General features: G+C 37.8%; 1 protein-coding gene across 1 annotated transcript in view; it reads left to right on the top strand.

The window, feature by feature from the left end:
• The window catches only part of LOC136253056 (uncharacterized), a 106,434-nt gene that overhangs the window by 62,866 nt on the left and 30,623 nt on the right, over positions 1-12,945 (top strand). The window contains exons 6-8 of the mRNA XM_066045646.1: positions 13-111; positions 5,418-5,516; positions 11,984-12,082. Of these exons, the coding sequence (XP_065901718.1) occupies positions 13-111; positions 5,418-5,516; positions 11,984-12,082 (297 nt within the window). The remainder of the gene's footprint in view (positions 1-12; positions 112-5,417; positions 5,517-11,983; positions 12,083-12,945) is intronic.

The following is a 12,945-nucleotide window of genomic DNA, read 5'->3' as shown; positions in this document are numbered from 1 at the left end:
ATATTATTACAGGTGGGAAGGACTGCTTTACATCATGCTGCTAGGATGGGACATGTTCAAGCAATAGGAACATTGATCAGATTAGGAGCAGATATAAATGCACTTGATGAGGTTAGTTAGTATGTTAGTGATGAAATAAGTTGAAGTGTTAGTGTTCCTAGTAAGTAACACAATTCAATGTAGTAAGACACGACTATCCTACCAGTGTGTTAGTATGTAGTGTAGTAGAGGTGTGGTGTGAAGGATCATGTGACCCATATACTAGATTATACTACAGTATAGTCAGTTCATGCTCACCCAGCCCCTAAATAACTCTAAATAGTTACATGGGCCAACTGCCAAATTATTTAGGAATTTAATGCTTAAAAGCCCTTTAAGTTTTTCAATAAAGTGCTTTGTATGGGTAAGAACTAGTGAGTGATGTGATTGAGGCGGCTTTATAAGAATATCCTATACATTTAGTATGGACAACTCAGGTGTGTAAAACTATTGATAGTGAACACATGTACATGTTCAGCTCTTTGATACTATTGGTTTTAGTAGGTGTCAGGAGTGTTGGAGTATTGCTGTTTTTTGTATTTGCAAATTGCTTAAATAAATTTTCAATGTGCTGGGCAAAGCCACAAATTATTGACATATTTTGTATATAATTATGATATACAAAATATGTCAATAATATCAAAGAGGATATTTGTGGATATCAACTGTTTATGTTGTAATCTTTGTATTAAGTATGTAGTGCATGCATGCATGAAGTACACAGAACATAATTATAAAAAAGACCTTTACATGAGCATGACATATCACGTTACATGCATTAGAGCTCATGCATTAGATGTAGAGGAGTATAGCAGCCAAAGCAATGTAGCTATTAGTGTTATTGGTTAGTGATAACATACTTTACAACACTTTTATATAAATGCACTTGTGAACTGAGCTGCAAGAGCCCTCTCAATGGGACCCTCTGTGTCTGCATGGGTGTTGATCAGTTTGTGATTGATTGGTGATGGCTAACTTTACCCCAACACTCTGAAACATGTTCCTGTACAACCATGACTGAACAACACTGCAGGATAGTCTTTCTTGTAATATTGTTTAGTTAACAGTTCACTACAGTTTATTAAGTTTATATACTACACTATAGTCAGTTCATGTCTCTAAATAACTTTTGTTACATAGGCCAGCTGTCAAACCATTATGGAGTGATGGTAATGCCAGAACTGTTTGTCAATACAGTGTATTACAGCAATTCGCTTTATTTCGTACAAAATTTTTTTGTGATAAAAATTTTCATGTAAAAAATATCTAAACCAAAACAGCCAAGCTGTAAAAAAAGAGTGCGGCCCCCAAAAAAGCCAGGATGAAAAAAGATGTGAAATTCAAGGTGGCGGCCAAGAAATGGCTGTGATGGTAGGTTAATGGCAAAATTTTTAATTACGACAATTCAGGTGAATTTGTGTTGCCTTATCCACTAGGATTCGGCACCAAACTCACCGGATTTGTCGTAATTAAAATTTTAGCCATTAACCTACCATCACAGCCATTTCGATTCTTGCTGCCACCTTGGATTCACATCTTTTTTCATCCTGGCCTTTTTGGGGGCCGCAATTTTTTTTTTACAGCTTGGCTGTTTTGGTTTAGATATCACTTCTTTTTGTATTGCAAGCCACAAAGCTGGCCATTAACTGGCTTTGGTGCTTCCTTCTAACTTGTTTTTTTTTCTTTTCTGCAGGAATTGTGGAACAAAGGAAGAAATGTTGTGTACAGTTTCTTGTCTGATTAAAATATTTGTATATTTCACAATGAAAGATAATCATACTGTAGGTAATAAGGTGACTTCTTATACATAACTAAACTGTAAATTAAACTCCCATTGTTTGTAGCTGAACTCTTTTCAGAGTGACTTGTTTCTAGCTGAACTCTCTACATGATGATTTGTTTCCAACACATATATTTCTACAGGGTGATTTGTTTGTAGCTGATCCCTATAAGGTAATTTGTATCTAGCTGATATCTCTACAGGGTAACTTGTTTGTGACTGATCTCTCTACAGGGTGATTTGTTTGTAGCTGAATTCTGTACAGGTGATTTGTTTGCAGCTGAGCTCTTTACAGAATGGTTCCTTTGTAGCTGAACTCTCTACAAGGTAACTTCTTCTAGCTGATCTCTCTACAGGGTGACTTATTTGTAGCTGAACTTTCAACTTGATAGTTTCTTTGTAGCTGAATTCTCTACAAGGTAACTTCTTCTAGCTGATCTTTCTACAGGGTGACTTGTTTGTAGCTGAACTCTCTACGTGATGGTTTCTTTGTAGCTGAATTCTCTACAAGGTAACTTCTTCTAGCTGATATCTCTACAGGGTGACTTGTTTGTAGTCAACTCTCTACATGATGGTTTCTTTGTAGCTGCAACTCTCTACAAGGTAACTTCTTCTAGCTGATCTTTGTACAGCGTGACTTATTTGTAGCTGAACTTTCAACTTGATGGTTTCTTTGTAGCTGAATTCTCTACAAGGTAACTTCTTCTAGCTGATATCTCTACAGGGTGACTTGTTTGTAGTCAACTCTCTACATGATGGTTTCTTTGTAGCTGCAACTCTCTACAAGGTAACTTCTTCTAGCTGATCTCTCTACAGGGAGATTTGTTTGTAGCTGAACTCTCTACAGGTGATTTGTTTGAAGCTGAACTTTCTAAATGATGGTTTCTTTGTAGCTGAACTCTCTACAAGGTAACTTCTTCTATCTGATATCTCTACAGGGTGACTTGTTTGTAGTCAACTCTCTACATGATGGTTTCTTTGTAGCTGCAACTCTCTACAAGTTAACTTCTTCTAGCTGATCTTTGTACAGGGTGATTTATTTGTAGTTGAATTCTCTGTAGGGTGGCTTGTTTGCAGCTGAACTCTCTACAGGTTGATTTGTTTTAGCTGAACTCTCTACAGGGTGATTTGCTTGTAGCTGAACTCCCTACATTGTGTCTAGTTTCTAGCTGATGTCTCTACAGAATGATTTTTTTTTGTAGCTGAACCTTCTACAAGGTGATTTGTTTCTAGCTTATATATATCTACAGGTAGATTTGTGTGTAACTGATCTCTTTACAAGTTGATTTGTTTGTAGCTGATCTCTCTGCAGGTTGATTTGTTTCTAGCTGATCTCTCTACAAGTTGATTTGTTTGTTGCTGATCGCTCTACAGCTTGATTTGTTTGTAGCTGAACTCTCTACAAAGTGTTTTGTTCGTAGCTGATCTTTCTACAGGGTAATTTGTTTGTAGCTGAACTCTCTCCACAGTTACTTGTGTGTTGCTGAATTCTTTAGAGAGTGACTTAATTGTAGCCAAACTCTCTACAGGGTGCATGACTTGTTTATAGCTGAACTCTCTTCAGTGTAACTTGTAATGTTCTGAATCTCTACAGTGATATTTGTAGCTTAACTCTCCACAGGGTGACTTGCTTCTAGCCTAACTGTCTATAAGAGTAACTGTTTGTAGCTGAACTCCCTACAGAATAACTGGCAAAGTAATAGAACTCTATAATTGAGTAAGTCATGAACTAGCTGAATGCTCTATTAGGGTGACTGTTCTATTAGAGTATCTCGATCTCGCATTTGCTACATGGAGTTGGCTTTCTATCAGTAGTTTGTAATCCGATTCTTCTGTACTACTGTAAGGACTTTCTAGGATGAGTATTTCAGCTACATACCGATTTTCAGCTCACTGCTCTACGCGGTTTGCTAGGTAGACGTGCAAATTTTTGGTATTTTTATTCACGAATCTCGATCGCGCAATTGTTACACACCTTCGGTTTCGTGTCATATCTCCATGGTCTTTATTTCTATTGTTTTCAAACCATCAACAGGCACTCCTACAATAGTTGCTCTATCCACAAACCGATTTTTAGCTCATTCCATGAAGCGGTTTACCCTGTAGGCGTGACAACAAATCGATCTTGTTTTACGCGAATAATCGGTCATAAATCCTTAGCCGTTTATTTTTATTTATTTATTTTATTTATTATCAATTTTTCCAAAGAAGGGTTCCACAAAAGGCTAGTAAGCCTGTACTAGGTGGTCCCCAACACAGAACATACATACATATACACATACAGAGCATACATACATACATACACAGAACAAGTAGCCATATACATAATCAAAACAAATTACAAATGAGAAATGATATAGCTATTTACAAAACAGAAAATGTTTAAGCTTATGCTTAAAACTGCCTGCAGTTGGCTGTGACAAAATTGTTGGAGGTAAGAAGTTCCATAGAAATGGCACAGCCACAAAGAATGAGTGCCTAAATGCGTTGATCGTAGAACACACAAGGTTTAATGAGATCTAGTAGATAGTGTGTTAAATTGAAAATATTTAGAGAAATCAATGGCTGTTCTCTTATGGAAGATGGAATACAGAGTCCAAATAGATATATAGTCACGACGTGCTTTGAGTGAGGGCCATCCCAGTTCATTGGCACAAATAATTGAAGATTTGGACCATTTATTAGTAGATGAATCCCAAAAACTTTTGATCCGTTCATCGGATTTGCACCAAATGTAATGCTAGGATTTGCTTTTGGACTCCCTTTCTGTGTGCCAAATTTCAAGGCGATCGGAGTACGCGTTTGCATTTAATAGCAATTTTTGCAAGTGTGTGAAAAGAAGAAAAAAACCCCGAAATGTTGGCTGCTTGTATCTCGGAAATGGCTACAGTGATTTCCTTCAAATGTGGAATGTGGACTCCACTATTTGGTGGACAACTCTGCAGAAAATTTAGTTACAATCGAATAAGGGATCACCGAGATACAAAGGTGTGAAAATGACATTTCTTTCTTCCTGTTAATATACCCACGGTGTGGCGCGCCGGCTTCTTGGGGCGCACGACACACTATCATGTGTCTTGATATTGACAGTGAGTATGTGTACATGTTCGCCTCTTTGATATTATTGGTTTTGTTGGGTCAGGCTTAAATAATTGTTCCATGTGATAGGGAAATTAAGCAACTAAATATTGACAGATTTAATATTCTGTATGCAGTTACTGATGTTTCCACTTCTGAAAAAATTACGTTGCTGGTTTATAAACTATTACCATATTTAATTTGTTAATCCTACTTGAGCAGTGCCACAATGGATATTAAAATTATTATATGAGCTTAAACATTATTTATTTTTGAGTTCTTAGTAGTGGTCAAGTTTGAATAATTACCACACTAAACACTACAGTGTTTAACCACATCTACATAGAGTATGTGTAAAAGGTCATAATATTATTCAGAGAATTAAGAGACTTTGCTATGTGTACAAATGTTGAAGTTGTTTTGTTGTTCACACATAACATATACTTGGTTATTTAAATGACCCAAAAATGTTGTGTTATAATTGATGAAGTCATATCATGTTACTTGTGTATTATTACAGGGGGGAAAGACTGCTTTACATTTAGCCGCTGTGATGGGACATGTTCAAGCAATAGAAACACTGATCAGTTCAGGAGCAGATGTGAATGCACTTGATGAGGTTAGTTAGTATGTGTGTGATTAAATGAGTTGAAGTGCTAGTGTTACTAGTAAGAAACATAATTCAATGTAATAAGACACAACTATCCTACCAGTGTGTTAGCATGTAGTATAGTAGAGGTGTGGTGTGGTGTGGTGTGGTATGAAGGATGATGTGACCCATACACTAGTTTATACTACACTATACAGGCCTGTAGCCAGGGGGGGTTCGGGGGGTTCTGAAGAACCGCCCTCTTGGAAAAAAGGTCCACAATTTCAGTAAAAGGTCCACAATTTTAGCAAAAAGTTCCACAATTTTAGTATACAAGTCCAAATTTTCAGGAGCAAAAGTCCATTAGCTACAGTTTACTAGATACCACTATAATAAGAAGCTAAAATAAGTGCTCCGAGTAACTCATTCAGTGCTTGCATTAAATGCAATGCAAGATCGAGATATTCTAATAGAGCAGTCAACCACTCTAATAGAACAATCACTCTAATAGAACAGTCACAATTACATTTTCTTTTAAAAGCTACTTAATTTACATGTAGATTGTCTAAATCGAGCTTTCATTAAAATATAAGATTTTGGTGGACAAGCCCCTCCATGCAGAGCCCACGAATAGCATCCATGCTTCAACTCCATGCAATGTGTAAATTTCATTGTTTAAGACACCCTTTGTTCTGCTACACTGCCCCTGTTGATCATGGCAGGGTGCTCAATCTTTCCCATTCTTATTCATTGTGACATTCCAATATATTATATTTAGACACATGTATGTGCAGATGGTATAATTACAGTAGCAGTAGAGATACTTTTCCAGATATCATTCATACAGCTGGTCTTCAGTTTACCTAAAAAAATTGTTATTTTTATTGACTGAAATGCCACTAAATTCAACCTTAGTATCTGTTTTCAAAAAAGTTTCTGGGGGGGCATGCCCCCAGACCCCCCTAGATTGGGTGTGCTTCGCACACCCAGTCTCAGTACCTTTATTTATCATCATGCAAGTAAAGGTCCACTTTTGGTCAAAAAGAACCCCCCTTTCAAAATTCCTGGCTACGGGCCTGCTATAGTTTATTCATGTTCACCCAGCCACTAAATAGCTCTTAACTGTTACATGGGCCGGCAGCCAAATTATTTAGGAATGCTTAAAAGCCCTTGAAGTTTTTCAGTAATGTGCTTTGTTTGAGTAAGAACTAGCGAATGATGTAGTTGCATTCACAAAGATTCCAACACTGATTGCAAGCATAGGCAGTGGAGGGGGGGCCACGGGGGCCATAGTCCCCCACTTTTATGGGATACTGTTTGCAAAGAAAGATCAAAATACTCTAATAAAACAGTCAGGAATGGATACTCTAATAGAGCAGTCACAACATTCAGAGAAGCAGTGTAGCAAGCTACTTAGCTATGTATGCGTAGTTTTTTTTTTGGTCTTCAACTTACAGTTGGCCTGGCCCCTCACTCTTTGGCCTGCTCCACCACCCCTGTTTCAAGCTCACCTTGATGTTTATCCTTTTCTCCTCAACTCTTAAAATGTGGAACAGTTTACCAGTTACAGTTATTGAAGCAACAAAATTAATCTAGAAGATTTTAAGAAGAGAGTATTGAAATATTTTTGTATTAACCTAGCTGCTGTATAAATTTTGTGTAATTGTTTGTATCTGTGCATATAGATACTCCATTTTGGGAGGTTCACACAGTATTTGATATAAATATATATAAACATGCAATGATGATAAGGTGGCTTATTATTCTGCTGAATGAGCAAGGGAGTCTGCATGGGGGCATGTTCCCTCAGTAAAGCATAAGCACTGCAACTTTTAGTTTTAAGGTGATTGCTAGTTTGAAAGTTTGTTTAATTTTTAGTGGTGATCAAGGCTGTGGTCTCATGCATGCACTGGTTGCATATACTGAACTCTGATGTCCTTTTGGGTGTGCAGTACTGTTTCCATCTCCCCAGGTCTTGATGATTGATCATGAGTTCTCTAATCCTTTCTCTGCTACTCCAATCCTGAAGTTGTGACCGCAATGTTACAAATGGTTATATGAAAATGACTCTCCATAGTAAAAATAAATATTATTTTAGCTATGTGTATCCATGCAATCTATATTATTACATTTGTTTGCTTGATATAATATACATCCAAGTACTATGAGAAATGTGCATGAGGTAGCTCTATAGCTAAGTTTTATTGCTGAATTATCTGATGCTTTATTGCTTTACCTTCAGCCTCTACATCTTCTATAATGTGTCCTAGAAAATCCACAAGCCTTCAGTAATTGTGAATCCAGCAACACAAAATAAGAACACCATGAACTATTTAGACACCCATGACTTGCTAATTATGCTAGCTTAATTTTGAGCATGCATAAGGTGCCTGAAGTATGATTAATTTACTACAGATGTGAGATACTATATTGAATGTCACAATAAAGATAAATCTACTCTAATAGAACAGTCAAAAGCTAGCTGTGTAGTAACTTTGAACTGTTTGATTCTGTTTTATTACACCAGAAGTATGAATTTGAATATACTGACTTTTCTATAGAGTAGATCTATCTTTAGAATGTGATATTCTTTTACTACAGTATTTACAATATCTCATATCTGCATGTGGTAATTGCTTCAGACACCTTATGCTCAAGTGTTTGTATAATTGTCAAGTGCCTTCAATAGTTATCCATGCCTTTTATAACACTGTAAAAAAAGATGAAAATAATCAACAGGTGCATCCCAAGATATTTTTTATTATACGTTTTACTTGCTCATTTCCAAATATCAATTTGTACCAATTTACTGTTCCATCAGTGAGCCTATCACTGACAAAATGAGTGATATCCACCCCAAAAACACCTTTGCTGTAAAAAAAAGGCGCATCCATGAAACTATAAGTACTTGTAAAACAGCTCAGTAATTGTAGAGAAAGACCTCATAAGAGCAAAAACAACTGGCAACTCAAAGAGCTGATATCTGGAGTGGCCAAGAATAAACCTTATCATACAACTAACTGCCATACATTGGCTGTAAAATAGGTACACCCATCAAAGTGAAAGTAACTGGCAACTGAAACAGCTGATATCTGAAGCAGCCAAGAATGAATGTTGACATACAATCAAATGCAATTAACAAAAATTTAATATTGAACCTTTATCATTCAGCCATGTTCTATATTCACTGTATATAGCTACATCCTAAATTAATTTCTTTTAGCTCTAATTGGCTGGTAATTTGGCTGCCTTTTTTGCTCTGTACACTATTATAAAAGGCGGCCAAATTACTCAACATTCATTCTTGGTTGCTTCAGATATCAGCTGTTTCAGTTGCCAGTTACTTTCACTTTGATGGGTGCACCTATTTTACAGCCAATGCATGGCAGTTAGTTGTATGATAAGGTTTATTCTTGGCTGCTCCAGATATCAGCTCTTTGAGTTGCCAGTTGTTTTTGCTCTTTCTCTACAATTACTGAGCTGTTTTACAAGTACTTGTAGTTTCATGGACGCGCCTTTTTTTACAGCAAAGGTGTTTTTGGGGTGGATTACATTTACGTGGCTGCACTAATGTTTCATTAAGTGGCGATAATTTATTTATTTATTTTTTGTGCTGGGGCCATGATATACATGCAGCGATAGTAACGTTCATGCAACAGCCACAAATGGAATTGGGCAACTGAGGGAATCAGGTTGGGGTCACTAGATGCCGTAGTAGCCATACTTGGGCAGTATTGCATATCGACCAATTGATGTCTGGAATACATACACTTTAACGGAAGCAGTAATAATCAGAACAATAGCAGTAGCAACAATAATATTCATGCAACAGCAGCAGTAATAGCATTCTTGCAGCAGTAATAGCATTCTTGCAGCAGTGATAACATTCACACAGCAGCAATAGCAATATTCATGCAACAGCACCCTCAGTGCAATAGCAGCAGCAATTATTATAGCAATACTCATGCAGGACATGCAGCACCCTCAGTACAATAGCAGCAGCAGCAGCAATACTCATGCAGCACATGCAGCACCCTCAGTGCAATAGCAGCAGCAGCAGCAGCAGCAGCAGCAGCAGCAGCAGCAGCAGCAGCAGCAGCAGCAGCAGCAGCAGCAGCAGCAGCAGCAGCAGCAGCAGCAGCAGCAGCAGCAGCAGCAGCAGCAGCAGCAGCAGCAGCAGCAGCAGCAGCAGCAGCAGCAATACTGCACTTACTTGATTGAACACCGCCCTTTAATAGTCGCAGCATTTGAGTGGTCCCACAATTGATTGTGAAAATAATGGCTTAAACATCATTCACGAGAAGCGAGTGGTAGTTGAGTTTGAATAGTCGCCGCATTGATTTTTGGAACTAAGGTAATAAATGCCATTGCATTTAATCAAGTAAATACAGTATTCATGTAGGAGCATCCTCAGTGCAGCACCCTCAGTGCATTGGCAGCAGCAATAGCAATATTCATGCAGCAGTACCCTCAGTGCAATAGCAGCAGCAATAGCAATATTCATGCAGTAGCACCCTCAGTGCAATCGTAGCAGCAATAACATTCATGCAGCAGTACTCTCTTAAGTGAATCATGCAACATACTTTGCATAGCATAAAAGCACAATAGCCTCATACACTTGCAACAGCTTGCGAGCGACCAGCCATCAAACATACAAAGTTGTGAGCCTTATGTATAGCATGCTACCAGAGAAAGCTTGTCCAGTAAATACTTGCCCATTGGTTGTGGTCCCATCCGCATCCCTCAGCTGCCACCAAACTATATGGAGGAGTGTACAAACAAAGTGTAATTAGAACGTGTTTTTTTATTTTTTTTTGCCGGTGCTACATTTATACGGCAGTATTCTCAGCCAATTATGCGACAGCAGCACTCTCATTATGCAACAGCAGCATATCCTGCAGCGGCACTCTCATTATGTAACAGCAGCAATGCAGCACTCTCAGTCATGCAATGGCAGCATATCATGCAGCAGCACTCTCATTATGCAACAGGAGCATATCATGCAGCGGCACTCTCATTATGCAACAGCAGCAATGCAGCACTCTCAGTCATGCAATGGCAGCATATCATGCAGCAGCATTCTCAAAAGCCATTACGAGTTTTTGATTTTGCTTTTGCCAGCGATATAAGCTTGATAACACCATATGTGACCCTTAGCTGTAACCTAGCCAGTGCCTATATGTATCCAGCATAAGTAGTGTCTAGTGTCAGTGACCTAATAGAAGCTGAACAGTCAGAGCACTTACAGCTGGAAAATCATTGACGTAACACATTATTAGTAAAGCACAATAACATTCATGCGGCATCATCATGCAGCAGTGCCTTATGCGATAGCAGCATGCAGCACTAGCACTTAACTAAGGCATGAGCAACAGTAGTGACATACATAGCATAGAAAATAAACACTGCAAGACCTCATGCAAATCAAGGCACATGTTAGCTGTGCATATATAAACATGCTAATGGTGAAAGCTTATTACACCCTGATAACAATTAAACAACTCAAACAAACAAGCGTAACAGCTGACAACACTTGAACAGACGTTTATGACAAACTTGAACGGACAAGCCTGGAAGCTAACGACACAATGTTAAAAGGACAAGCTTGAAAGCTAACAACAAGACTAAGCCAGTACAGCAATTTGTCGCAGCGTCACTTTAATTATGCTAAACTTCTTATAGAACATGCGTGAGAACTCGGCTAGTATCCCTCGATAGCCGTTCGTCTTATTGTAAAGGTGCGATCAGTTTTGTTCAATTTAGTGCGCCGCATGCAACACGTGTCACACAAGGAACAAGCTCACTGGTTATAATGAACTCCCAGCGATGATGACCTTGTTTCTTGTTTACCATCTCGATCGATTCCGTAGGCTGGAAGGACTGCTATGAAGAACCTCTGGCCATGGTAGCTCGGCTCATACACAACTCATGCGAGTGGCACATTTTTTGTTCACCATCCACTGTCCCAGGTACACAACGCAACACTAGCAGTCTTGTTTCACCTACTAGAACTTTTCTTTAACTAGGCCATTCACCTTTCAAGAACGTGGGATGTTACGTGACCGCAAACCTGTTAAACCAGTTTGTTGACTACACAATACTTGAAACCATCTCAACATTACTTCACATGCTTAGATCATAGCACACCCTTACGCTATAGCGTGCACTTAGGTCATGGAAATTATGTGCAAGTTCTTATAGTGCTATATCGCAATATCTGCAGCATGCATGTTAACTTCAATTTATTGTGATACAATAAATTACATTCAAGTTAAAATAGTTACCACACTAAACACTACAGTGTTTAACCACATCTAGTATATAGTAAGTCTAAAAGGTCATAATATTATTCAGAGAATTAAGAGACTTTGCTATGTGTACAAATGTTGAAGTTGTTTTGTTGTTCACACATAACATATACTTGGTTATTTGAATGATCCAAAGATGTTGTGTTATAATTGATGAAGTCATATCATGTTACTTGTATATTATTACAGTGGGGAAGTACTGCTTTACATGATGCTGCTTTTGGGGAACAAGTTCAAGCAATAGAAACACTGATCAGATTAGGAGCAGATGTGAATGCACTTGATCAGGTTAGTTAGTATGTGTGTGAGGAAATGAGTTGAAGTTTTAGTGTTACTAGTAAGAAACACGATTCAATGTAGTAAGACACAACTATCCTACCAGTGTTAGAGGTGTGGTGAGAAAGGATCATGTGATCCATACACTAGTTTATACTATGCTGTAGTCAGTTTATGTTCACCTAGTCCCTTATTTCCCCTTAAATATAACTCCTGTTACATGGACCAGCTGTTAAATCATTTAGGATTGCTGTAAAGCCATTTAAATGTCAGAAATATTTATTTAGTATGTGTGTGATGAAATGAGTTGAAGTGCTAGTGTTACTAGTAATAAACACAATTCAATGTAGCAAGACACAACTATCCCACCAGTGTGTAGTGTAGTAGGGGTATGGTATGTTATGGTGTGGAGGATCATGTGATCCATGCACTAATTTATACTACACTATAGTCAGTTCACATTCACCTATTCTCTTATTTCCTCCTAAATATAACTATTGTTACATGAGCCAGCTGTTAAATCATTTAGGATTGATGTAAATCCATTTAAATGTCGAAAATGTCAATAAAGTACTTTGATACCTATGAACAAGAACAATTAAGGGATGAGACTTTATGAACATCTCATACATTGAGGACAATTCAGGTGTGTGCGCAAGAGTGATAATACACCTTTGTCCAATACAAAACTATTAATAGTGAACACATGTATATGTTCACCTCTTTGATGTTACTAGTTTTGGTGGGTGCCAGTTGTGTTGGAGTAGCACTGTTTATTGTATTGGCAAAATACTTGATAACTGTTTTATGTATATATATGGTAGGTAAAGACACACAGGACACAAAATACTGTATAGCTTACATAAGTAATATTT

Source organism: Dysidea avara, chromosome 4 (assembly GCF_963678975.1).
Source record: "Dysidea avara chromosome 4, odDysAvar1.4, whole genome shotgun sequence".
Classification (NCBI taxonomy): Eukaryota; Metazoa; Porifera; class Demospongiae; order Dictyoceratida; family Dysideidae; genus Dysidea; species Dysidea avara.
The sequence above is the reverse complement of the archived record's forward strand: the minus strand, read 5'-3'. Positions and strand labels throughout refer to the sequence as shown.